This window comes from Bombyx mori, chromosome 15, assembly GCF_030269925.1.
Source record: "Bombyx mori chromosome 15, ASM3026992v2".
In the NCBI taxonomy this organism is placed as follows: domain Eukaryota; kingdom Metazoa; phylum Arthropoda; class Insecta; order Lepidoptera; family Bombycidae; genus Bombyx; species Bombyx mori.
Genome location: NC_085121.1, coordinates 13471758 through 13497876, shown reverse-complemented (window position 1 = coordinate 13497876; position 26119 = coordinate 13471758). Strand labels below are relative to the sequence as shown.

General features: G+C 39.0%; 2 protein-coding genes across 7 annotated transcripts; one reads left to right on the top strand and one right to left on the bottom strand.

The window, feature by feature from the left end:
* Nucleotides 1-1512: 1512 nt before the first annotated feature.
* On the bottom strand, nt 1513-19143 carry LOC101744251 (protein takeout). The gene is made up of 5 exons (XM_004922954.5): nt 18888-19143; nt 15783-15874; nt 9270-9418; nt 6318-6451; nt 1513-4142 (listed from the first exon to the last, which is right to left on the bottom strand). Exons 1-5 carry the CDS (start codon nt 18946-18948, stop codon nt 3844-3846), a joined length of 735 nt encoding a protein of 244 aa, XP_004923011.1. The 5' UTR covers nt 18949-19143; the 3' UTR covers nt 1513-3843.
* Nucleotides 3897-16235, top strand: LOC101744109 (thioredoxin domain-containing protein 2). Of its 6 annotated transcripts, none has more exons than XM_062672708.1 (2): nt 3897-4017; nt 13435-16235. In XM_062672708.1, the coding sequence occupies exon 2, from the start codon at nt 13498-13500 to the stop codon at nt 15016-15018; it is 1521 nt and encodes a 506-aa protein (XP_062528692.1). In that variant the 5' UTR covers nt 3897-4017; nt 13435-13497; the 3' UTR covers nt 15019-16235. The 6 variants fall into 6 exon arrangements, with proteins under 6 accessions (XP_062528692.1, XP_062528693.1, XP_062528691.1 ...); XM_062672709.1 differs by having other exon boundaries at nt 3898-4026; XM_062672707.1 differs by having other exon boundaries at nt 3909-4080.
* Nucleotides 19144-26119: the final 6976 nt, after the last annotated feature.

Here is a 26119-nt window from a genome sequence, read left to right as displayed (position 1 = left end):
AATTAGTTAGTAACATTTATTAATTAGTAACGACTTTACTTCATTAATTAGTAACGACTTTACTTCATTAATTAGTAACGAATTTACTTCATTAATTAGTAACGAATTTACTTTACAAACAAATATCGCGCATCGGATCGGAAACGCGACCCACTGAGAAGATCTGTTGAGACACTCAGTGGGCTGTGCCTATGGGATATGTAGGGTTAGAAGCTGTTTAATAAGTGAAGAGAATATAAACCGTTCAATAGTTGGAGTGATGACGTCATATAAACTCGGAAACTTCACATTCATCACATTTTACATTCTTCATTCACTATTCAGTCTATTCTTCTATGGAATGCGCTCCCACTCAAAATAAGGTCGGCCACTACACGTGAAGCGTTTAAGACGAAGGTTCGAGAACTGTTTCTCAGAGAGTTAGCAGAGTCATCTAAATGATAATATTTGTTTATAAGTGTTTTTATATGTATATATTTATGTATATCTATATATTTATATATATGTATTTATTTAAGTACGAGTATTTGTATCTATAAATATTATGTATGTTATATATACACATATGTTTAAGTAATATCACCTTAACATTACACCTACCAAGCTTCATCTCTACACTCCCTTAAGGTAGACTGTTAGAGATTGCCTGTGGCATTAAGTCCGCCTTTATACTTTCTAGTATAAGAAGTTATAAATAAAAAATAATAAAAGAAACTTATGTTAAACATAAATACCGCGTCTTGCAAGGCCGTACGTACGGGTAGGTACCACCGCCCTGCTTATTACTGCCTTGAAGCAGTAACGTATTTTGGTTTGAAGGTCGGGGTAACCGTCTTACTATTAAACTAACACTTAGTAAAGGCGTGTCATATCGGGTGGCGCATTCCTACTAACCTAATGTCGTATGTTTACAAGTGCAATATTTCCCTCGCTTTTGCCTAATCATAAACATGATTAAAACCGTTTTTGTATTGAAGCCTGCCTTTACGGTTTTCGAGGCATACCCGATCCTGCGGACCGAATGGTAAACAGTCGACGTCAGCCAAAGCACGTTATTTGGGATCCTCCAGATCCACTGTCGGTGTTTTTAGGTACCACCAGAACCGGTCACCGTTCTCGTCGAACCCGTCGCTTGTGACGTAGGGCTCGGCGAGCAAATTAACCCGCAGGACACGATTCAGTCGATTAAGAGTTTAGAAAAAGAAGCAAGGCAGTGTGGAAAGTCAATTTCGATTTTACGCCTTCTATTTGGTTATTTTCAGTTTAAAATACAGTTGTCTCTTTCATGCTCCAGTCGGGAAGATTTAAAGGATGAGACAGCAATAACATTTTTAAAATCCTTTTTCTCACTCTGAATTCGCTTGTTCGCATCCCGTCCAAATAAGCTGTGATGTTCGCATCCCGTCCAAATAAGGAACCTATGGACATCACAACGTTTATGCCCTCATCTACTTGGAGGCTTGAGGTCAGTCTCAATGATGTTAAACAATGAAATCAAAACTATCACAAGTATATATTTATCACCGAATTTATTTATTTACCAATATTTACAAGCTTACAATAAATTACGCTACTGGTCATTCCATGTTATACATAATATGATACAAAATGATTAATTTACGAAAAGTTAAATAATTTTGTTTCGATTATATGATTTAAAGAGTATTTAATCTTAGGTTTAATACTACAGAGTACAAGGATTCATACTGAATTCAGGATAAACAATAATATGTTTGTCATTCTGCGGTTACAAATTAATATGACAAATTAACAATACTACTGATCGATCTCTTAAGGACTTATCAATGAAAATGGGGGAATAGTTACACTCCAATACGTCAGTTTCGTTCTACTTAATTCTCTTATTTGTGGCCTTTGTATTTAAGTCTTTTTCCTTGACAGTTTGGAATGTACAATAAAAGGACTTTTTGGCGGGAAGGCGAGGAGCGAAGTTGTGTGAATTCTTTTATTTTGTCTATTTGGTGGTATTTGAAGTTTAAATGTGTACTAACTAACGATGGTTTATTAACTGTTTAGTATTTGTGATTATTTTAGTGAATAATCGCCATTTTACTAAGATTATATTTCATTTCATGCCAATTGATTAATATTTCAAATTGATTAATATTTGAAATTAATTAACTGCATTTCGCTCTATAATATCATTTTCATAAAAAAATATATACACAAGATTAGGTTGTATGGTATAACACCTTTGCCTTTCCAGTTGGAAAAAAAGAACTACTACTTAAAATTGACAGCTAACTTCAGAACACATACAATATCAATAAAGGGCGTAAGTAAAGGTGTTTTAATTAAGAAAAACAAATCAAAATCCATCCAGATAGCTGTAAGCAGAAAACAACTTCTCTAAAACCCAACAAAATTGCGCTAGCATAGCAAGTGGTGGGATATGGAATGTAATGTAGCAGTTGTAAATGTAGTAAAATGTGCCAAGTAGAATTCACCTCTTGCTACAGTGGCGCCATGCTAATAGGTCACTTTCGCCGGACATTTTTTCATATACAGGGTGTAATTCTTAACTTTACTTTGCTTAATAAAATCGGAACAGATTTATTTTTTTGTTTAATTAGATCCTATAAATTCAAATCTTTAATTATAAAGGACAAAGCCATGTCTGCTATGAAACAATGAAGTGAAATGGAATGAAATTAATTAATTTGAATTAATACTTATGGGATATGTAATAAATTGTATCGGAATAAAATTGTTGGCAATTTACTGAGGCTTCAACAGATTTCGATTCAATTTACTGAAGCTTCTTCATTTCCCACACTTGGGCATTTTCACAGACATAAAGAGGTTAATAAACCACCTTTGTTACAGTTTTAATCCTGACGAAATTTAAAACAATTCATTTAACTAAACCACTCATATTTCCGTCAAAAAGACATCGAAGGAGATAAAACATAGCAAGGTTTATTTACACGGTGCTTATCTTCAGAAATACATTTATAACATTGATGTTTCGATTCTTATTTGAGTTGCCATTTAATTTACTTAATTATAAAGGATAAAGTACAATTAACATTATAACAGAAGTCACAATTGATTATATGACTATTCCCAACTAAACCACGCAAAGATAATCCGAATAAATTTATGCAAGCGCGGTATATAAAACAAATAATAATAAATTTCGTTAAACAGAGACTATAAATAAATATATGTTTTCAAAATTAATATTTAAACGAAATACGTAAAATTATTGAAAAATTTCAAATTTAGCAAGTGTGTGTGTGGGTTTTTAAGCTATTGCATAGCTTTTATCGCGGGCCTTGAGCGCGGCGACCGAATCATGAAATTCCGTAACGAAAAAAACCTAACACCCCTCACTCCGCCTACCTTGTAGCTCGCGTTCAACACATTCACACGTTGCGCTTGTGTAGTGTTTGTGAATAAGCGCGTGGCGTGACGTCATACTGTATGCGCATCATGAAAAGTCTGCCCATCTCTAGCTTATGAGTGTGAAGGGGACAGTTAATGTTTTGCTTTTATTAATGTTTAATATAGCGTGGTCTTGTTTTATTATTGTTTTAATATTAAATTATCATTGTCTAATTATAATTGCATAAGTTGATAAAAGATAGCTTTACCGCGGCAGTTCCCGAGTGCCACACGTTTGTTTTTTTTAAACCTATTCTTTTTATGTGTATGTTTTTTTAAGTAACTCAATGCTTACTAACCAATACCACTGGTAGAATAGTAGTATAGGTAGAATCTAGTCAAATGCACGTGCGGAAACATTCGAATCACAAAATTCTAATAACACCTTTAAGAACTAAAACATTAAAAATTAAGACAAATAATTATGATACACCGTTAAGGAAATAGTTCTTTGTAAGTGAATTTCGCCGTTATTTTGTTCGCCATTTCAGTGAAGAGCTCCCCAAGGCTTCTTTCAAGGACTGGGCGGATTTCTTCGAGGAACACATTAGAGTTCTCGTTGATCACCCTGTTTGTGGCCGGACCTAGTACCGGGTCGCCGTCAAAAAGGTTCGTAAGGTAAATTGAGGACTGTCCGACACGAAGTTTGACTTTGAATGGATCAAAACGAAGGTATTCTTCGTCTCCGCGCTTCTCTTTGTGCCCTCTCATAGTGACGTTGCAAGCGTAATCTCCTGTAAAACAGAAATTTAATTTTAACCGTCCGATTTCTTCTTGCCACATTATATCGATATCAATATTATATCAATATTATATCAATATCGTGTAATAAAAATCAAACCCGCAAAATTATAATCTGCGTAATCACTCGTGGTAGGACGTCTTGTGATTCCGCGCGGGTACGTACCACCGCCCTGCCAATTTCTGCGGTGAAGCAGTAATGCGTTTCGATTTGAAGGGTGTGCCGCCGGGGCAGTCGTTGTGACTATACTAAGATCTTAAAACTTATATCTCAAGGTGGGTGGCGCATTTACGTTGTAGATGTCTATGGGCTCCAGTAACCACTTAACACCAGGTGGGCTGTGAGCTCGTCCACCCATCAAAGTAATAAAAAAAAATTACAATTATCATTAAAATAAATGAGATTCTAACAATACCTATACCATAGATATGGAACAGGTATTTTAATAGGGATTACCTATTCCATAAGTTCTTTACTTTTATGAAACTTCGAGACAAGCAAGGAATAACATTGTAACTCACATTTAGCTAAAACCGAGTTATAGTGTTATTCCTTGCACCTGGCGACTTTATCTTATAATTTTTTTATGTATGAAGTTTATGACTATACTCTTCAGTAGAATCTTGTTAGACTTGATATAAAACTATAATGTTTCTTAATCCTAACAACTATATAATATAATACACAGTAAAGTGTGTCCTTTCTCCGAACACAGCGCTGCGTTGGAACGCATCTGACTCGTTCAATGTACAAGCAGTGATGTAACAAAAAACTTCGTAACAGCCTGTTGATCTTGACACGAAAAATATGTTATTGCAATTCCATTACGTTTTTCAACATATTACGTTGTTTGTTGATAAATAATCTATCTATCTATATATATAAAAATGAATTGCTGTTCGTTAGTCTCGCTAACACTCGAGAACGGCTAGACCGATTTGGCTAATTTGGGTCTTGAATTATTTGTGGAAGTCCAGAGGAGGTTTAAAAGATAGATAAATATGAAAATGCTCGGAATTAAATAAAAATAACAATTTTGTTTTTCCTTTGATGTGTCGGACGGATTCGTTTTGTTTGTTTTAAGTTTATTTTATACAAAAGTTTAGGTCTTTTATTTATCGATTGAGGCACTACCAAGTCTGCCGGGTCAGCTAGTCTCTTGTAAATATTACTGTCTCTCAAAGCATTGGTTACCGTTCTCGTCGAAATCATCGGATAATAAATAAGTTCGTCGTGCAATCTAACCCACTATGCAATCTAACTATAGATGCAACCCACTGAATTTCTCGCCGGATCTTTTCTGTGGGTCGCGATACCGATCCGGTGGTAGATGCAGCGAAGCACTGCTCTTGTTAGCAAATTCTCTCAGGTTGAGCCCGTGAGCTCGCCTAATAGTCCGCGCGTAGTCGGAATACCGACTTAGGCTACCAATAATTTTTTTTTGGTCATCGTGTACAGATTACAGCCAATGATACCGCTTTAAACCAAAACTAGGTTTAATTCTATGACTTTTTTACTAAATTCTTAGAAGTTTACTAAAAAAATTATTCCAAATTCCAAATATTTTAATAAAATTACACGCTTACTAAAGTAAATAATAATTAATGTAAGCTGAATTATCGTAAACAGAGTTTACTATGAAATGGTTCATTGACCGCCTCGAACTCTAGACTCTAAAGTATGCGAGCTATAAAAACGAAAATGTAATCATATGCCCAAACTATTCAGTATTTTTAACTATTTTTAGTGCTTGGCCTTTGATTTTAATTTAGCAGGATTACGATCTTCTAAACCCTGCATAGTTTTAACATCTCGAACAGAATCAGAACAAATTGAAATATGGAAAATTTTTAGGGAAGCCATTTAGATAGTCAACCACCTAAGTTTAATGGTAGTTCGGTTCAGTTGTCAATCGAAAGAGGCCCTGGCTTCATTCTCATGTGCAGTACGTACGCTTAGACCGTATTGTAACTCCGCGTTCATTATTAATACCGCGATGCTAATTTACCAAAATCTTGAACAACCTAACGTCCAATTGAACTTAACACCGACACGTTCTATTACACGCATTATAACTAACGAGTACATTTCGAGGAAAAGTGGTGCTTAATATTTTAAAAATAGAGTCCAAATTTTCACGATCGACTTATCATATATGGATACTTACTAAACGTTCCTGTGATGTTGCCCCGACCCTGCAGTCGCAGTAACAGGACCTGAATATCCATCTTGTATTTCCCGTTGAAGTCCAGCTTCGGTAGTAGCAATTTGAAATCAAAACGATTGTTATCTAAATCCGACCTGAAATACAAACAAAAACTTATATAAGGTACACAGATGATATGCATTAGCTATTAATTAACGAGCCAGCGCGGGGTGATTCTTGATCCCAGGCAAGGGTTTTTTTTCCCTACCTAGCTGAGAGCCTTGAGACGCTATTTCAGCGTAACCTTAACTAGAAGGGGCTCAAACCTGACGACGTTGCTAGCACGAACCCTAGTACGAGCCGTGCTTCGCAGAATCTACCACCGGATCGGAACGCGACCCACTGAGAATATCCGGCGAGAAACTCAGTGGGCTGTGTCTGAGGGTTAATTTACTAGTCGAGCCCTTGAACGATGACCGGTGCTTGAGGCACCTAAAAGCACCGTTAGTGGATCGGAAGGATCCGAAATGACGTGTTTGGGGCGACGTCGACTGCTTTCCATTCTGTGAGGCAAGGGATTTGCTATGGATACGTGCATGAATTACTCAACACAATAAAACGTACGATTTAATGTATGGGTTTTGAAAGTCATTTCATACGAGTCCGGTTATCATTCTTGTCGAACTCGTCGCTTGCTTGACGAAGGGCCCGGCGATTAAATGAACCCACAAACACAGCCCACGCAGTGGGTCGCGTTTCCGATCCGGTGGAAGATCCTGCGAAGCATTACTCTTGCTAGGATTAGTGTTAGCAATGATGTCAGATTTGAGCCCCGTGAGCTCGTCTACTTATTAAGGTTACGCTGAAATGATCTCTCAAGACCATCAGCATAGATAGGAAAAAAAGAAAAAAAAATCATACGATGTGACTACGGCTTAAAAATATTTAGATGTAGAGACGTGTTTAGGCTCACCTAGTATTAAGTGTTTAACAGGCTAGTTATTTATAAATACCTACACATCTTAGAAATATAAGATAACTAGCTTTTGCCTGCGACTTTGTCCGCGTGAGGGAAGTTACTTTGGCATAACGCAAAAATTTACCTGCGACTTAATTTACGTAGAAAGAAAAAAGAACCCGATTTTGAAAAATTCTTTATTGGTGCTCCGTTTGTATTGGTCTTAGCCTGATGTTATATAGCCTATAGCCTTCCTCAAAAAAGGAGCTATCTGACACTGAAAGAATTTTTCAAATCGGACAGTAGTTCCTGAGATTAGTGCGTTCAAACAAACAAACTCTTCAGCTTTATAATATTAATAAGTTTAGATTACAAATTCCTTCAAACTTTCCTCAAATTTCAAGCTGGCCACGGGTACTCAACGGCGAATACTCACACACATACACACAAACTGAAAATTGAGTTGTTATTTTTCATTGTTTATTCCCCTAATCGATGGACGAGCATACAAGTGGTGGTGAGTGGTTACCGTCACTAGTGGACGTCAGCAATGTCCGGGGCACAGCCAAATCGTTTCCTAGCGCTGAATACTCTCCACAAACTTCGTTTGAACAAAGATTTTTTTTTACTGGTGGTAGGACCTCTTGTGAGCCCGCACGGGTAGGTACCACCACCCTGCCTATTTCTGCCGTCAAGCAATGATACGTTTCGGTTTGAAGGGTGGGGTAGCCGTTGTAACTAATATATACAGAGACCTTAGAACTTATATCTCAAAGTGGGTGGCGCATTTACGTTGTAGATGTTCATGGGCTCCAGTAACCACTTAACACCAAGTGGCCTGTGAGCTTGTCCACCTATCTAAGCAATATATAAAAAAAACATGCATAGCGCTCAGGCGGCACAAGTTCATTCCTAAATCGGATGGTACGTGACAAAAAAGTCTTTGGAAGCGCACTGATGAATACAGTGGTTCTAAATAGTGTGGATGAACTCTGCACTGCTGGCGGGCGGTGCGATGGTACAAAAGAAGCTGATGAATTCATCTCAAGTGCTTACATAGTAATATATTGGATATCACATTCCAACTGTATTACTCGACATATTCTTAACGGAAAACACAATTGTCTATTACTGATAACAAATCCATTGTCACATCTATCTTAATATCGTTCTTATTGTTTCCCGTTTTAATAGCTAATTTATAGACTCGGAGACGAACTAGATGTATTCAACACAAGGCTTCTGCCGTGGACTTTAATTATCACTTCACTATAATTTTCGATTTGAACTATTCACAATTTTATACAATTTCACTTGTGATAGGACACATTGTGAGTTCGCACGAGTAGGTATATTTCTGCAGCGCAGAAGTCTTCTTTTTCTCTTATACGATTGAAGGATTACTGGTGACCCGGAGGCCTTTCAAGTTTGACCAGGATATGTGTGGGCGAGCACGGGCTCAGCCAGGAGGGGTGGTATTTGCTAATAGCTACCCGAGTAGTCATGTCTTCCGGTATGAAGGCTGGGGTGATTGTTACGCAATACAATTGAGACTGCAACCTCATCTAGCAAGGGTAATTAGATATACAGGAGAAAAAGGAAGAAAGAAAGAGAGAGAGAAGGACGAAGACTGATAGAGAGAGGGAGCGAGAAAGAGAGAGAGATACAAAGAGTATTGCACACCATAACACATTTAATATTGAAAAAGGTGAAGAGCCAAGTATAATTTTGTAGGTACAATAGACGGTCATACTATTAAACGCGATCTCTTCCAGACGGCTCGTATTGTTTTCTACTTAGTTAAAAAGAAAAAGAGATTGATTATTTTCATTTTAGTATATTAAATTTAATGCGTTTCGTGCTTTTTTTTTATTGCCCTTGTAGACAGACGAGCATACCGCCCACCTGATGGTGAGTGGTTACCGTCGCCCATGGACTTCAGCAATGCCAGGGGCAGAGCCAAGCCGCTGCCTACCGCTTACGGGGTGTAGTTGGCTTGGTAAGAAAATACTTACTTCAATTCCTCAATAACGAAGTTACTGGGTCCATTTACTTTCACGTCGTTGACGACAGCGGTGAGCTTGGCTCCCTGCGGACCTCTAGCCAACGCAATTTGTCCGAGACTCAAAGGTTCGATGCCTGGAACGTCCAACTCCGGAATTCCCTGAAAAAGTTATGAATTAAAATTTATCTCGTGGTAGGACCTCTAGTGAGTCCAAACGGGTAGGTACCACCACCCTGCCTATTTTTGCCGTGAAGCAGTTATGCGTTTCGGTTTGAAGGGTGGGGTAGGCGCCGTAACTATACTGAGACCTTAGAACTCATAACTCAAGGTGGGTGGCGGCATTTACGTTGTAGATGTCTACCTGTATGGCTCCAGTAGCCACTTAACACCAGGTGAGCTGTGAGCTCGTCCACCCGACTATACAATAAATAAATAAAATATGTTTTATTATTTTCTTATTTTTGTTCGAACGCTGGATTGTTTGATTATGAAAATTGTTTAAATAAATTTTGAATGAAAACACAATAATTTATGACGAAAACCGCGATGTTTATTTATCATCACGGTACCTTGGTGGATAAAAAAGTGCAATCAATTTTATCGTTTAATTCATCTATATATAATATATAAAAGAAAGTCGTGTTAGTTACACTATTTATAAATCAAGAACGGCTGAACTGATTTGGCTGAAAATTGGTGAGGAGGTAGCTTAAAAGGACGAAGGACATAGGATACTTTTTATCACGTTCCCGTGGGACGCGACATAAAACGTGGTATAACAAAACGCAACTGATATGGAATAACAAAACGCAACTGACAGCTAAACGTAATTTAATCTATGGTTAATTATAGTAGAATTTTGAAGTTGATCGGTTGATGTGTTTGAAACAAACCGTATGGCGGAACAAAATTCGCCGGTTCCACTAGTTAAAAATAAAACTGACTAAAATTTACATTTGACAATGACACGCTTTAAATCCATCGCAAAATAAATACCTACTCTTCTCTCTCAAGGTCGTTGCACTCAAAGTCGCAATTGACACGAAATTTCATGTCATTCGAACAAAAATGACAGAACGTGCAAATCTAAATACATTCGAAGAACTCATACGAACTAAAACAGCTTTATCGAGAAACTCGCACATTCAAATCTTAATCTATATATTACTACGTGAAGCAAAAACTTTGTATCCCTTTTTAAGAAAATTGCGCGGACGGAGGATTATGAAATTTTCCACACTTATAGAGAATATTATATAGAAGAAGTGCACAAAGTTTAAAATTTTTAAAAATAATGCATAAAAGATACATTAAATCAATAAAGAAAACATCACACACACTACATACCATGTATTTGACGCACACACGCATGCATACTATTGTCAAAGTTTTGTTCTTGACATCTGTTGTCAAATTGAGAATAGAATATGGTTTGTCTTTCTTAATATTTTTTATAGTGTAGTCTTGGCGAAATTTGTGATTATAGAAGTATAAAATACAATCATAATAGTGTACAAACTTACAATTCCAATTAATTATAGTCGAATTTCGACTACTGCGGGACCTCTAGTATATATTATTCTTCTGACCGTATGTATGTTAGAGAACTTCTAAACAGCTGGACCGATTTTGATAAATTCTTTGCGTGTGTTCATGTGAATTCGAGGAGGGCTTAGATTTACAATTTAGTCCACTAAAAATGCTTTTTAATAAGTTATTATTATGTAAACAAAATTGATTTCAAGGAAATTTTCGGATTTAGGACAGGCAAAGTCTGTCGCGTCTGCTAGTATAACTATAGTTAATTGGAAAAATAAATCAAACTTATAGCGCATTTTGAAAAAACCTCGACTCGACTAGGACCTCTAGTGAGTCCGCACGGGTAGGTAGGTACTACCACCGCCCTGCCTATTTCTGCCGTGAAGCAGTTATGCGTTTCGGTTTGAAGGGTGGGGCAGCCGTTGTAACTATCATGAGATCTATAGTGTAGTGTGATTTATTCTTGATCACTTGACAATAGAACCATAATAATTTTCAAATTTATAATTTCATTTAAATATAATTATTCGAATTTCGACTACTGCTCACTAGAAAGATTCAATAGAAGTGCATTCAACACTACTAGGTGCATTCTAAATGTAAAATTTCTTCATATTTAAGTGTAATTTCGCGTTACTCCTTAATTAATAGCTCAAGGATATGTGCCAAGTGCTTGCTTGTATTTTGCACAACTCTTTGGCGAATAGTTCACACGAGTATGTCCCTTCGCTTCTTGCGACATCGGATACTTAAATGTTGTTTAACTAAGCATCTAATTCAATTCTCAATTCGTAGGGTATATCGATATAATATTTTTAGTTCAAATGATCCCTTCTAAATAATCTATTGTCGTTTTTTATTAATTAAATAAACAGCAAACACTGTTTGAATTAGGATTGTTGTGTAAATAATATCAATATTAATAGTAGGCACGTACCGATTAATGTTTTGAAAACTAATTATAAGTTGATGCGTAGGAAAATCTCGCTATCTCTTTCGCAATCGACCAAAACGTTTTAAAGCAATATTTCAAGTTCCATTTATATTTTTTCTTTAGAATTAAAACCTACTGCTTATGGAATTTAAAAGGTTCCTGACTTAATGACTTCTGATCTTTTTTTTTCTTTTTTTTTATTGCTTAGATGGGTGGACGAGCTCACAGCCCACCTGGTGTTAAGTGGTTACTGGAGCCCATAGACATCTACAACGTAAATGCGCCACCCACCTTGAGATATAAGTTCGAAGGTCTCAAGTATAGTTACAACGGCTGCCTCACCCTTCAAACCGAAACGCATTACTGCTTCACGGCAGAAATAAGCAGGGTGGTGGTACCTACCCGCGCGGACTCTCAAGAGGTCCTACCACGAGTAAATTTAAAAATGATGCTCTTTTATTATGTAACAAAACAACAGAGAGGACAAGTAATTGTGTCGTTGTAAAACGAATACATCTATTAAAAATAAATTTAATACAGTAAACCGAGACAAGGAAACGATAATGTTATGAATCATTATTTATTATTAATACAATAAAAATATCATCACGACTAATTTACAAACGCATTTTCTGGACTATTCCACTATAAGATCAAAATCTTGGCCATTAAAAGATCGAAGTCGTCAAAAGATCAATGGCAATTGTTCTCGTAATATTTGATGTGTGCTAATTGTATGTTCGGGCCCTTATTCTCTGAATCTTTATCGTCAAGTAAACCAAACGGAAAATTATTATAAGTGTTTATTACATTTACGTTGTCCTTTATTTCCGTGGCTAACTTTCTTATCATTGACTCAAAATGATTCCTACGTGCCTCTGTGGGCTAATAATACTATAGGTAATGACTAAGGTCTATATAATGACGAACAAGTAAGCCATTGTATCATCGACTACACTTGATATATAAAAGCTGTAGCGTGATTTTTTTAGTTATTGTGTTTTAAAAATGGGGTGGTCTGGTCGATTAGTGCAACTGTTTCTCTTGTTCTTAATTCAGGTATGTTTAAACTTACAACGACTTGCTTTTTCTAAATAAATCCTTGGTTTTTATTACTATACTAGCTGACCCGGCAGACTTCGTAGTGCCTCAATCGATAAATAAAAGACCTAAACTTTTGTATAAAATAAACTTAAAACAAACAAAAGGAATCCGTCCGACGGGGGACTCATCAAAGGAAAAACAGAATTGTTATTTTTATTTAATTCCGATCATTTTCATATTTATCTACCTTTTAAACCTTCCCTGGACTTCCACAAATAATTCAAGACCAAAATTAGCCAAATCGGTCCAGTCGTTCTCGTGTTTTAGTGAGACTAACGAACAGCAATTCATAATATTTATCGTCCGATGAAAGGATATTTGGTTAAAGCGACATTTTTGCAACATTACAGAAGAGCCATTTAATTTGGAAAAAATACCGTAACAGAAACACTTCTTCAGCTATCAGAATGGGGTAAACTTAATTGAAGTTCAATTAAAAAAAACCGAACTGTTGATGCTAATACTAAATAAAACGGACCTGTAATTATGAAAATAAATGTCGCATATTAAGCTTAAATTAAACCTTAAACCAAAGAACCTTTCATTCCTCGACGTATTACTGTATAATATAATATATACTTTATAATAAATTTTTCAGATTCATATCCATGAATCGAGAACAATACAAAAACAGAACACGGTAATACGACTAAAAATTCCAATGCAATCAATATTTGAACACGAATTCGATAATTTGATACCGTTGTCCAAAACCAATGACAAGGTGCCCGGAGCAGTGATGCTGTCTTTACCTTCCAAAAAAAAAATCATGATCGACTTGTCAGGGAAGAGAACTATGTGCCCAATACGGCCCAAACTACGTCGGACAATCAATATCATCATGAATTTGACCAGCGAACAGAATTCTAAAGCTAATCCTGATGGGAAAATATCAACAGATTCTAAGTCTGTTATAGAAAACGGTATAAACGGACCGAAGATAAACGATCAATCCGTTTCGAAATCTCCTAATTCCAATTCTGTTGTTGATGTTGCATTATTTATGGACGAGGCAAAAGCTAATGACCCTATCGTTTCTTCGGTAAAAACAGATACTAGTATCAATAATGAACCAGACACAGCTGCAAAAGGCCAAGATGCTGTAAATCCTTCACAGCATACTAATTCTGATCCATTGATATCTCCAACCGCGAGCGACGTGACCGATCTCAATGCCAACGGAGGAAAAAACGATGTATCAAAGCAAACGGATGCGTCAAAACAGGGCGATGCATCAAAACAACCTGATGGATTAGAAAAGGCTGATGCGTCAAAGGAGGGTGATGTCTCCAAACAGGCTGATTCGCCAAAACAGACTGATGCATCAAAACAGGCCGATGCGTCAACACAACCTGATAGATTAGAAAAGGCTGATGCATCAAAGGAGGGTGATGTCTCCAAACAGGCTGATTCGTCAAAACAGACTGATGCATCAAAACAGGCCGATACATCAACACAACCTGATGGATTAGAAAAGGCAGATGCATCAAAAGAGGGTGATGTCTCCAAACAGGCTGATCCGTCTAAACAGGCCGATGCATCAACACAACCTGATGGATTAGAAAAGGCCGATGCGTCAAAAGGGGGTGATATCTCGAAACAGGCTGAACCATCAAACAAAGCTGATGCATCAAAGCAAACTGATGGATTAGAAAAGGCTGATACGTCAAAAGACGGTGCTGTCTCTGAACAGGCCGATCCGTCAAAACAGGTTGATTCATCAAAACAAATTGATGGATTAGAAAAGGCAGATGCGTCAAAAGAGGGTGATATCTCGAAACAGGCTGAACCGTCAAACCAAGCTGATGCATCAAAACAGCCTGATGCATCGAAACAGGCAGCTTCAGAAAACCCCGGCGCACCAAAAGATTCCACTATTTCATCCAGTGAAAAACCTAATGAATCAGCTTCAATAGTCAGTCCTGCAGATACGCCGGAGAATCCTCCAGTAGCCCAATCTACTCCGGACGCGTCTGGTTCTCCTACGAATTCAAACCCTGACTCTGGCTCTTCTCCAGCACCTGAAACACCAAAATCTCCGAATGGTTCGAACGAGGCCACTGCAGACGCCGCAGCATCAGGTCTTGCGGTAAACGGCAAAACAAACAACGGAGGAGATTCCATAAACTTGACTCAGGCAACAGCAAACAGTGACGTTTCTACGAGTAATACTACCACCTAACGAGGTTTTCAAAAAATCGCCTGAATTTTAAGGTCCCATTTTTAAAACAATTTTTCTTTTGACTTCTAAGTATTTTTAGAGAATATACATAAAAATTTTATAAAAGGGTGTTGTATTGGAAGTGCTCCCGAAGCTAAAAGTGTAATTTTGCCTACCTATCTATCGATCACTATCCTATCGCTAGCATCGAGGTGCTGTTCTTTAGCATGACTGGTGAGTTAGCACACGAGACTCAACCCGAAAAATTTGCCCTAGCAAGAGCAATGCTTTGTTGTATCTACCACCAGATAGGAATCGCGATTCACTGAGAAGATCCGACGTGAAACTCAGTGAATTAGGTTAGGTGAGCTGGATATTGTGAAAATATTAGTTTATTAAAGATTACATAAAAATAAATACTTCTTATTTTGATCTAATAATTATTGGTGAGCCCACGAAGGCAGTTTCCCTCCGCATTACTTCAAGACAGTAAATTTGACTCGTCATTTTGGTCAATATTGTATTATATTGCATTCAATTTAAGGAGCCTTATGCAAAATATAAAATTTCGAATTAATAGTCACAAGGCGTGAATCCGCACGGGTAGGTACCACCACCCTGCCTATTTCTGCCGTGAAACAATAATGCGTTTCGGTTTGAAGGATACGGCAGCCGTTGTACTGTAGACACTGAACTCATATCTCAAGGTGGCGGCATTTACGTTGTAGATGTCAACCCAACTAAGCAATTATAAAAATTAAATAACAAATACATCTGAAACTTACGTCTATCATCTTTGGACGTAGCTCCTCGACCGAATTCATAATGCACTTGTCAACGTTCGGATCATTTCGCTGGCACACCTTTATGTATGGCGCTGAAATAATGATATAGTTACCATTGTTAAATAAAACATTAAAACAAATTAAATACGTTCTAATTTGCAACTAAAAAATAATAAAACATGATTCAAGAAAGACACATAAAAACGTCTTTATTAAAGTTCGCACTAACTACGGAAAGAAAATTACCAAACGCCTTAGGAATATACAAACAGATTACATTTTTAATTTAAAGCTAAAAAAAATCTTGGCTGCTAGCAAATACTCTAGATATAGAACAAGGTGTATTTTTAAATAGAATTTAATTGTATCTCACTATCAGTGTGCTGTGTGTTCTTACGACAAATAAAAATAATATTTGTGTTATTGTATTGGATGAATAAAGTTTGAAAAATATCGTTGATATCTTATTGTGTTCAGTTTAAGATTTAAATGTGTATTAGTACCGCCACTTCTTCTGGCGTACCACCACGTCATTACGAATGACGTCATTTGGGGCAATAGTAAATAATACGATAAAATATAAATATGTAGTTCTAGCAGTGATAAGTATCCAAACAGAAAAAAACAACAGTTAAAATAAACAGGTATATGAGTCGACTATTATCAAAGCCGGCAATGTGACTTTTGGACAATTATTGGTAAATCAGAAAAACGAGTTATTGACTTTGTATTCCGTTGGCAGTCACAAAACTCTTCTGAACGACATCTTAGATAAATAATAGGTTAAGTATTAACCTTTATTTAATGCAGGTTTTGAACCGTATTCTTTGAAGGAGACGATTATATTCAAATCAATCTGTATTGACATATCAATTTTTTTTTTTTGTCCAAATGCACAGATTGCCACCTTTGATAATAGACGACTCATATGGCGTACAAGTGATTCTTCACGCAATACCGCTTGCAACGTTCTCGTGGCAAATAGTTTAAGAAAAATATATTGAGAGCCTCTGACCTAGTCGTTACTGACCCTGACATGAGTCTGATATTGATTTGCAATTTGGACTTGATGTTCTTCTAAAAAATTCACATTTGGAGTCTAAATGGCGTCATTCTCATTTCGAATGATTACATTAGTGTTAAAAATAAAACAAAAGAAATACTCAGCTTAGAGCCATTCATAGTGAAGCATTTTACTTTAACTTTTTTTACTGGTGGTAGGACCTCTTGTGAGTCCGCGCGGGTAGGTACCACCGCCCTGTCTATTTCTGCCGTGAAGCAGTAATGCGTTTCGGTTTGAAGGGTGGGGTAGCCGTTGTAACTATACTGAGACCTTAGAACCTATATCTCAAAGTGGATGGCGCATTTACGTTGTAGATTTCCATGTGCTCCAGTAACCACTTAACATCAGGTGGGCTGTGAACTCGTCTACCCATCTAAGCAATAAAAAAAAAACATGATTTTTGTAAAGCGAAAAATTCTTTGCTAGACAAAATATTTGTGTACCTTCAGGGCAGTACGTAACTTACTAAAAATCCATTTTCGTATCGGATACATTTCTGAAGTAATGGCAATTTCAGAAATGCAAATTTCAGAATTGCAGAAACGGCAAATGGTTAGGACAGTATGCTAACAATAATGAAAACTGCGTTAGTAAGCATCGTAATATCCTGTCATTTAATATGCATAGGAACAGCCAAGGTAAAATCTACAAATTCACATTTATATTAGTTGTCTATGTTTTGGGATCAAATTATACTAGCTTAGTCCGCAGTCACCGGTTGTGCTATAATATTAGCACAATATTACGGACATTGAACTAACAGACAAATCAAATTAATGGAAAGGAAATTATTAAATGTTTCAATGTTTTCGTTAGAAGCCTTGACACAGTTGTAGATACGTACTTGATTTCTTTTCAAGATTTTATAGATTTTCCGCGGCTTTTCGTGTTTACTAATTTTTTGTTTTATGTCCTCGTAATCTTGTAAATAAACTTGCTATTTATGTATAAACTAGTGTTCACGGAATGATCGAAACTTGACCATAATCACTGCCACTTCAAGACTTAAAATTAAGTATAATATGTAAGATATATTTTCTTTTTTTTTGGTTTTTTCACTTTGCTTTTTAGAGTTTGGGAAAAAAGATGTTTCCAGATTTATATATTGATAACTCTCGTCTACTCGGTAAAGCTCGTCAATATCTAAAATACAATAAAACGAGAAAATCTGTTGAAAAACGGAAGAGAAAACGTTAATATATTGGAGGCAATTTTGAATTTTATATTTCGTTTAAAATTACAAATGGCGGCCATTGAAAAAAAACATAATATTTAATTTCAAAATTAGTGCTGTTAAAGTACCGTCGAATAAGCGTAATACAAAATCGTATGGATAAATTTAGCTTCTTTGCAATGTTGGTATCTGTAGGTACAAGGTTTTGCAAAAAAAAAAAACAAATACTCGACAGTTTTCATGACAAAGTGTTCTATGGTATTAAGCGTATACGTCGTATTCGGTATAGCGTCCTAAATCATGAAAATAATATGATAAATGCTAAAAGATACTAAATTTGGATGTTATTTACTGAATTTTTAGAAAAAAACATAAACACATGGCTGTTTCGCGCCGATTTATGAACGTTATATTCACTATGAACATCATCTGATCTTTTAACTATAAAGCGATATAGTCTAACACGTATACGAGCTTCTTATTACAAACTATCAAATTAGATTGAACATAACATTCATATAGTCAATCGTAGTAGTTGTGAAACCGATTCTCTGCAAATATGATGAAACTAAAATTCAAATATTTCTCAACGTGCTGATTCGAGATTCAAACCGTTTTCGCGTTTGTTGACCTCGGTGGATTTTACTGTACAAATACATAAAAATAAAAGCTAAAAATGAAATTTTATTCTAGTACTCTTGTACTAATTTTGAAATAACATTTTGATTGATCGACTTTTTTAAATCGATACCAAAAAAAATCGAGATTTGAAATTTAATGTCAACATTACCATAAATATAACAAAACACAGAATATTAATTAAAAAAATCACAGATAAAATTTCTATTTATACTTAGTTAGTACTTACGAATGTCTGCGGTAATACAGTGCAGCACTAGTAGCAACACGGTAGCTAGCAACATTTCCATGCTTATTGCACAATATCGTTTCGCAAATGTGTGGTAAACGATTGATACGCTGTGGTATCGGCCAGCCGGGGCGCTGAGCGAACCGGCACTGAGCCGCCTCAGACGATCATCCACCACCACTCCCACAGCTCTTAAAAACACACGTGAATGTCCATCAGCCCTATTCTGGACTCGTACAAACTCAGCTGCTTCTAATAATTTAAAATTTTCAAATCGCGCTATATCTATACTTCTATACTAATATTATAAAGAGAAAAGATTTGTTTGTTTGTTTGTATTGAATAGGCTCCGAAACTACTGAACCGATTTAAAAAAATATTTCACCGTTAGAAAGCTACGCTGTCCCCTGGTGACATAGGCTATATTTATTATATTAAAAAAAATTTAGGGCTCCTTACTGAAACTCCAGTAATGTAACCCAATGTGTAACAAAATTCCCTAAAATTCTTTACATCGCGTACGCTACTTCCCAAGCGAAGTCGGGGCGGTCCGCTAGTACGTTATAAACAAACTTAATTTGGACATTAGCATGCTATTCTCCAAAACCAAACATCATAATGGTTACCGAATAAATATTAAATAAATTCGTGCGTCATAGCGTCACCAAAAAAAACAAAATACTATTAATAAATTTGTTGATTAACTGAACCCAGAATATGGATATTATATTATACTTATCATGTTACAAATATACTCTTTTTGCATTAGAATTATTCTAAGCTTTCAGTAATGATTCAAAAACAACCCTTTAAAAACATATTTAAAAAAATTAGAGAAGATTCACCTTCGATCAATAATACTACAGATTCACACATTAACCGTATGAAAATAGCATAGTTGTCTACTACGTTTTGATAAAACTTTGCATCTAATTACGAGATAGACTGAACAATGACACAAAAAAATTGTATTGGACAATACAGTATGTAATGTATTTAATAGTAATTAATCTATGCTCCAAATATTATATAACTTTATAAAGCTATTCAGACGATGACAAATTAAAAAGCCCGCGAGAAACCTTAATGACAGATGTCGAAAATGTGTTTTTAATACGCTTTACATCTTTTGAAATACTATGGAATAGAAAGGCGAATGGCTTTCGAAATTATAAAACTAGATTGTCGAAGACAGTCTTAAAAAAACTATTTTGATACATGGTTTACCAGAATGTTGTTATGCTGAATAGGACCACGTAGTCTAAAAGTAGGGGTCACTAGCCACTGAGCTTTCAAATTACACTTACATCCAAAAGAACGTAAGTGAAGTTTGAAAGAGACAGCAAAACTGAGCAAAAATAATTAGTAAATCCTTGAGAATAATGCTCGGTGATTTAAGATCCGGCGATTGCAAAATCTAGCCTCTGGACACGTGAGCGCAGTCCGTCCTGGATGCACACGTTGTTAATAATTTAAACATTCACCTCTTACTCACAGCGATTAACTTGTATACTAAACTAATTAATAATATTCTCTTAACGTCTTACTTAGCAGGCTATTTGTATGGGTGCCAGTTCACACACTGCTTGTGTATTCTGTTACCGTTTTGATTTTTCGTTAAACTAAACAAATTATGTGGTTATGCTATTGGGGTCGTAGCGTAGATAAGCACCCTAAAACGTAGACCAAGGATTTGTTGAAGATTTACGGTTTTTGTTTAGGAAGGAGGGATTAATAGTGGCCCTGAGACCTTTCCAGTTTCACCAGGGCGGGTAATTGCCGGAATCCGCTGGATGGAGACAGCGCAGAATCAACCCTTGTGGCAAGCCTTACGTCCTACGATCTACATACATCTAACAGTTGGGATTTGTGAGCTAATAGGCCATTTATGTCCACAGAAGCCATGATTTAATGTACCCCATTTCCTCTTGTTACGATTTGAAAGGATAATTCAAAACTATTCATCTAAATCAAACAAAAACGCACCAGAACTCGAAATATAGATTGATAAGCTTTTTACTGTTACATATTTCGTTTCAAAAAAATTTTGGCTACAACATGCACGCTGCTATATGAATCGGTTATGGCGAAAGATTTTCTAGCGGTGCGAATCCCACCCAAAAAGTTAATAAGACAAATCGTTTAATGATTTAAAAACATTTACAATTCACGTTAGTCTTACTGATTCTTACATTTTACTGGTAATCAGGCTTATTGACAGAAAACCCTGGTGAATATAAACTATTTCGTGGCCGAAATATTTGTGCGGCCCAATCCAAAGGAAAAATCTATTACAATACTACGGAAACTTCTCATGCCTCAAATGCAATAAGACTAATTATGCAGGCTCAGATATTATTGAGGAATTGCCATACGTAACTTTGGCAGTTTTGAGATCACTAGAGATAGAGAACTTTATTTTAACTGTTTTCACTATATCAATTTTTCATTAAGTACTGTTGCAAGAATCATATTTAAAGGCAAATTTTAAAATAATTAGAGACATAAATGTCCTATCTATCTAATTCCTAATTAGATATCAAATTTTGTAGCTCAAAAAACATGTTGTCCTTTACAACTTCAACATGATTTTCCCTACTGAGTTTCTCGCCGAATCTTCTCAGTGGCTTGCGATTCCGATAGGGTGGTAGATTCTGCGAAGCACTGCTCTTGCTAGGGCTAGACCTGATTGTAAAAAATGTGAATACAGTACCCGGCAATAAATTTTAATATTGCTCGACGACCTTTGGAAAGAGACAATCGGCTACTTTCGGATTCGTAGAGCATTATCTCTGTCGCACACTACCAATACTGGAGGTCGATGTGCAATCTTTACCGCCGGGTACTGTACACTGATTTCCGCGAGACAATGTTGCTGAAAAAGAAACTTCGACTATTCATAATTGTAACGAAATAGAGCGTAACACTATAATACTATAAATACTTAATAAAATAACAACGGAACATAAATTGATATCAACTGTAAGTCGCAACACGCGTCTAGCATTTTTTTTTTTTTTTTTTCACGAGGAAATCGCCGGACTCCCACCCTCCACTGGGGATGGAGGGTGGGGCATGTCGGAGTCGAACTGACTAAAACCTCCTGTCGCTCAACAACCAACGTCCAACCCTCGCATGAGACAGAACTCATGAAAAGGCAAGGGGAGGAGAGTGAAGCGTTTAGTGCGGAGCACATCTCTCCCATCATCCATTAGCATAAAACTTATTTTAGCAATATAAACAGCACTAAGCGCAACAAACACTACGTAATTTACATATTTTGTGTTTTACGATTTAAGCTAAAACAAACTTTTTTTTTATTGCTTAGATGGGTGGACGAGCTCACAACCCACCTGATGTTAAGTGGTTACTGGAGCCCATAGACATCCACAACTTAAATGCGCCATCCACCTTGAGATATAAGTTTTAGGGTCTCAAGTATAATTACATCACTAAGCAGACACCTTTTTTTTTTTTTTTTTTTTCCTACCTATGCTGATAGCCTTGAGAGGCTATTTCAGCTTCACCCTAACGTGTGTTGGTGAGCTCACGGGGCTCAAACCGGAGAGTTGCTAACACTGACCCTAGCAAGAGCAGTGCTTCGCAGAATCTACCACCGGATCGGAAACGCGACCCACTGAGAAGATCCGGCGAGAAACTCAGTGGGCTGTGTCTAGGGGTTAATTCGCTCGTCGAGCCCTTCGTCGCAAGCGACGGGTTCGACGAGGACGGTGACCGGTGCTTGTGGTGCCTAAAAGCACCGTTAATGGATCGGGAGGATCCGTAATGACGTGCTTTGGGCGACGTCGACTGTTAACCATTCGGTCTACAGGATCGGGTATGTAGTTTCCAGCGGCCACGACAAGAGGGTTCTCATGTCGTGCCGCCTTCTCGAAATGGCGCAATGATGCCGACTGTAGATACTTACTGACAGAGTCAAGCTCCAGGTCATCGTGGAGATCCACGTTCCTCAGGAACCATGGTGCTCCGACGGCTATCCTGCAGAATCGGGATTGAATAACCTGAAGGGGCTTCAAGTTGGTGCGGGCTGCGTGAGCGAACACTACGCTTGCATACGTCATAACGGGGCGTATGCAAGTTTTGTAGAGAGTTACCTTATTACGGAGGGACAGTTTGCTTCGCTTGCAAAGCATAGGGTAGAGACGTCCTAATATGAAGGCGGCACGATCGCGTACCGTTTTAATATGGGGACGGAATGTCATCCCTCTGTCGAGGGTGACGCCTAGGTATTTAACCTGCGAGGCCCACGGTATGGGCTGGCCAAAGAGAGTGACGGGGCTAACGGCGGAGGTGTTTGCGCGCCTATTAGGGAGTGGGATGCTCGAAGTGGTATTCGGAGGGCGACCCCTTTTGAAGAGCACCGCTGTGCTTTTCGTGGGGTTGATATCAATTCGCCACTTCCGGAACCACTGTCCCATGGTGGCTACTGCGATCTGGAGTCGCCGATGCAGCAACGACATCTTCCTACACGAGTAGTAGATAGCCGTGTCATCGGCGAAGAGCGCTAGATGGGTCTCCGGAGACCGGGGTATATCATTGATATACAAACTAAATAATAACGGGGAGAGCGCGGAGCCTTGCGGGACTCCGGCAGTCAGTTGACGGGGACGAGAACGAGTTCCCTCTACACGATATCGAAACGAACGGTTCGACAAGAAGTCTCGTATGATGAGCACGAGTCTGTCTGGCACTCGCATGTTGTACAGTTTGTAGATCAAACCGTTGTGCCAGACTTTGTCGAACGCCTTCGCGATATCGAAGAAGAGGGCGCCGGTCGGGATTTGTTTACGCCTATTTAGCCCTATTAAGATGTGCTCCGTGAGGCGGTGCACTTGTTGTACGCACGAGTGCTTAGCGCGGAATCCAAACTGCTCGTCTATTAGAATTTTATTCGCGGTAACGAAGTCCCAGAGGCGTTTCCGAAGGAGCCGTTCGTAAATTTTGCCTATCGTCGGGAGGAGACTAATCGGCCGGTAACTAGCGGTTTCGTTTTTTGGTTTGCCCGGCTTATGTATGCCGATAACGTCCGCTTCTTTCCACACCGCGGGAAAGATGCAGTGCGTCATAGCGGCATTTAAAATGGTAGCCAACATTGCTATCAGTTGGACTGATAAGAGTTTAAGCGCGCGGTTACGGATGCCGTCGGAGCCGGGTGCCTTCTTAGGTTGGAGGTTGTGGATCGCTTCTCTAACTTCGTCAGTGGTAATGGGGGGTAACGCGTCCGAGGGCGGTAGGGAAGCTCTGCGCTCGACCTCCCTGTCGACTAACTCGGTGTGTTCGGGGTCCGCGTATTGAGTGCTGGTGGTGCACTGCTCTTGCAGTGCATCGGCCAGCAGCTCAGCCTTGTCATCGTCATCGAAAGCCGGTGGTTGGCCTGAAGGGCGTACGAGGGGAGGCATAGTAGCGGTAGTTTCGGATTTGAGAGTCCTAGCTAGTCGCCAGTATGCTTGGTGGGAGGGCGCGAGTTGTTCTAAATAACTATGCCAATTTTCGTTACGGGCGTCGCTTAGGCGGGAGTGGACTTCGCGTTGTAGACGACGCATCCGAATCCGGTTTGAATGCGTGGGAAGACGATCGTAGGCCCGGATTGCCGCGTTCCTAACTCTTAAGAGGTTCCTAATTTCGGGGGACAGTCTGATGCGGTGGAAGCTATCCTCCACATCGACTTCTTTAGAAGATCTAATGATCGCGGAAGAGATGTGATCGGTAATGATGTTTATGGATACGACGGTGTCCTCGGGGGATAGATTCGAATCCGGGCCGTAAGGGAGGATTGGCGGAGCGGCTTCGGCTAAGCACGTGCCCAGCTTATTCCAATCCACCATGGTCCTCGTAACAGTGACTGGGTTGTGAGGGCGACCGAGCTGCATAACGACAGGTCGGTGGTCTGAATCGAGCTCTGACAGTGCTTCGATGGAACGCAAGCGCAGAGTTACGTTCCTAAGCAATGCCAGGTCTATAGTGCTCGGACGGAGCGCGATGTTATACGGATAACATGTTGGAGTTGGGGGGCCGACTACTTCGAAGGTGAGGTCGTCTATAAACGCGTCGAGACGCCTACCGTTGACGTTAGTACGATGGCAGTTCCACCTAGTGTGGTGGCAATTTAAATCGCCTGCCAGGATGACAGAGTCTCCCATGCCGAACAGTGACTCGATGTCACTGCTCAGAAGGGGCTTGTCCGGGGCGAGATAAACGGATGCGATGACGATCGGCTGGTGTCCCGTCAGCGAGATACGGCACACTGACGCCTCGATATGTGAGAGCGAGGGAGTATCGAGAGGGACAACGTGCAGGGCCCGCCTATAGTAAATGGCAATCCCGCCTTTGGAGGCGGTGAGTCTGTCATTCCTAACCATGACGTAATTCGCGACTTTCGGGTCACGACGCGAGGGCTTCAGGCAGGTCTCCTGCACTAACAGAATATCTATTAGGTTGTCGCGGAGGAATTCGTATATTTGATCGCGTTGCCGCGCGAGTCCGTTAGCATTGTAGAATGCTAACTTAAGGGAATAAGGCTTTTCTCTACCGTTTCGCGCCATTGATTGCCGGTAAAGATTTAAAGCGTACGGGATACGGACTCATAGACGTCCATGTGATCGAAAGCGGCCGCAAGCCGCTGTTCGGGGGTTACCGACCTACGGATAGCATCTGCGAACGATCGCAGACGGTCAAAGTTTACCGCGGTGACGAAGTCGCGCACGAGCGCGAAGTCGTTGACGGCTGAGGGTTGCGGGGGGCGGTACGCGGACGCGGGGCGAGGTGCGAGCAGGGGCTGAGGCGCGGGACGTGTCGCAGGCGGGGGCTGGGGTACGTTTTGTGTTCCCTCCTTCGTATACGGCAGCGGTTTTTTCCACGCCGAGACGGTGGGAACCGCAGCCGGTACGAAGGCTGGTTTCGGCACTGAAGGCGCCGAAGTCTTTGGGTCGACGGTTCGGGGGGCTGGGTGGTTCGGGCGTTTACGCGGAGCCCTAGGACATCCGCGGTAGTTTGCCGGGTGCCCTTGCTTAAGGCATAGGACACAGCTTGGGGGTTCCGTCGCGGTTTCCCTAACACGCGAACATTCTGTGGTTGCGTGATCGCCGAGGCATTTCACGCAGCGGGGGCGCGCGTGGCAATTACGCGCTGAGTGGCCATAGAGCTGGCACCTGTGGCACTGCCCGGGAGTACCACGTTTATGGGGGGCTTCGATGGTGACCCCGGAGAGGCCG

Excerpts from the sequence above, each read along its gene's own strand:
- LOC101744109 (XM_004922953.4), top strand. The coding sequence starts at position 12,741 with ATGGGGTGGTCTGGTCGATTAGTGCAACTGTTTCTCTTGTTCTTAATT. Across the intron at positions 12,792-13,434 it reads TTCTCTTGTTCTTAATTCAG|ATTCATATCCATGAATCGAG; the intron begins GTATGTTTAAAC and ends TAAATTTTTCAG.
- LOC101744251 (XM_004922954.5), bottom strand. The coding sequence starts at position 18,948 with ATGGAAATGTTGCTAGCTACCGTGTTGCTACTAGTGCTGCACTGTATT. Across the intron at positions 15,875-18,887 it reads CTGTATTACCGCAGACATTC|CGCCATACATAAAGGTGTGC; the intron begins GTAAGTACTAAC and ends TCATTATTTCAG. Across the intron at positions 9,419-15,782 it reads TACGTCCAAAGATGATAGAC|GGAATTCCGGAGTTGGACGT; the intron begins GTAAGTTTCAGA and ends TAACTTTTTCAG.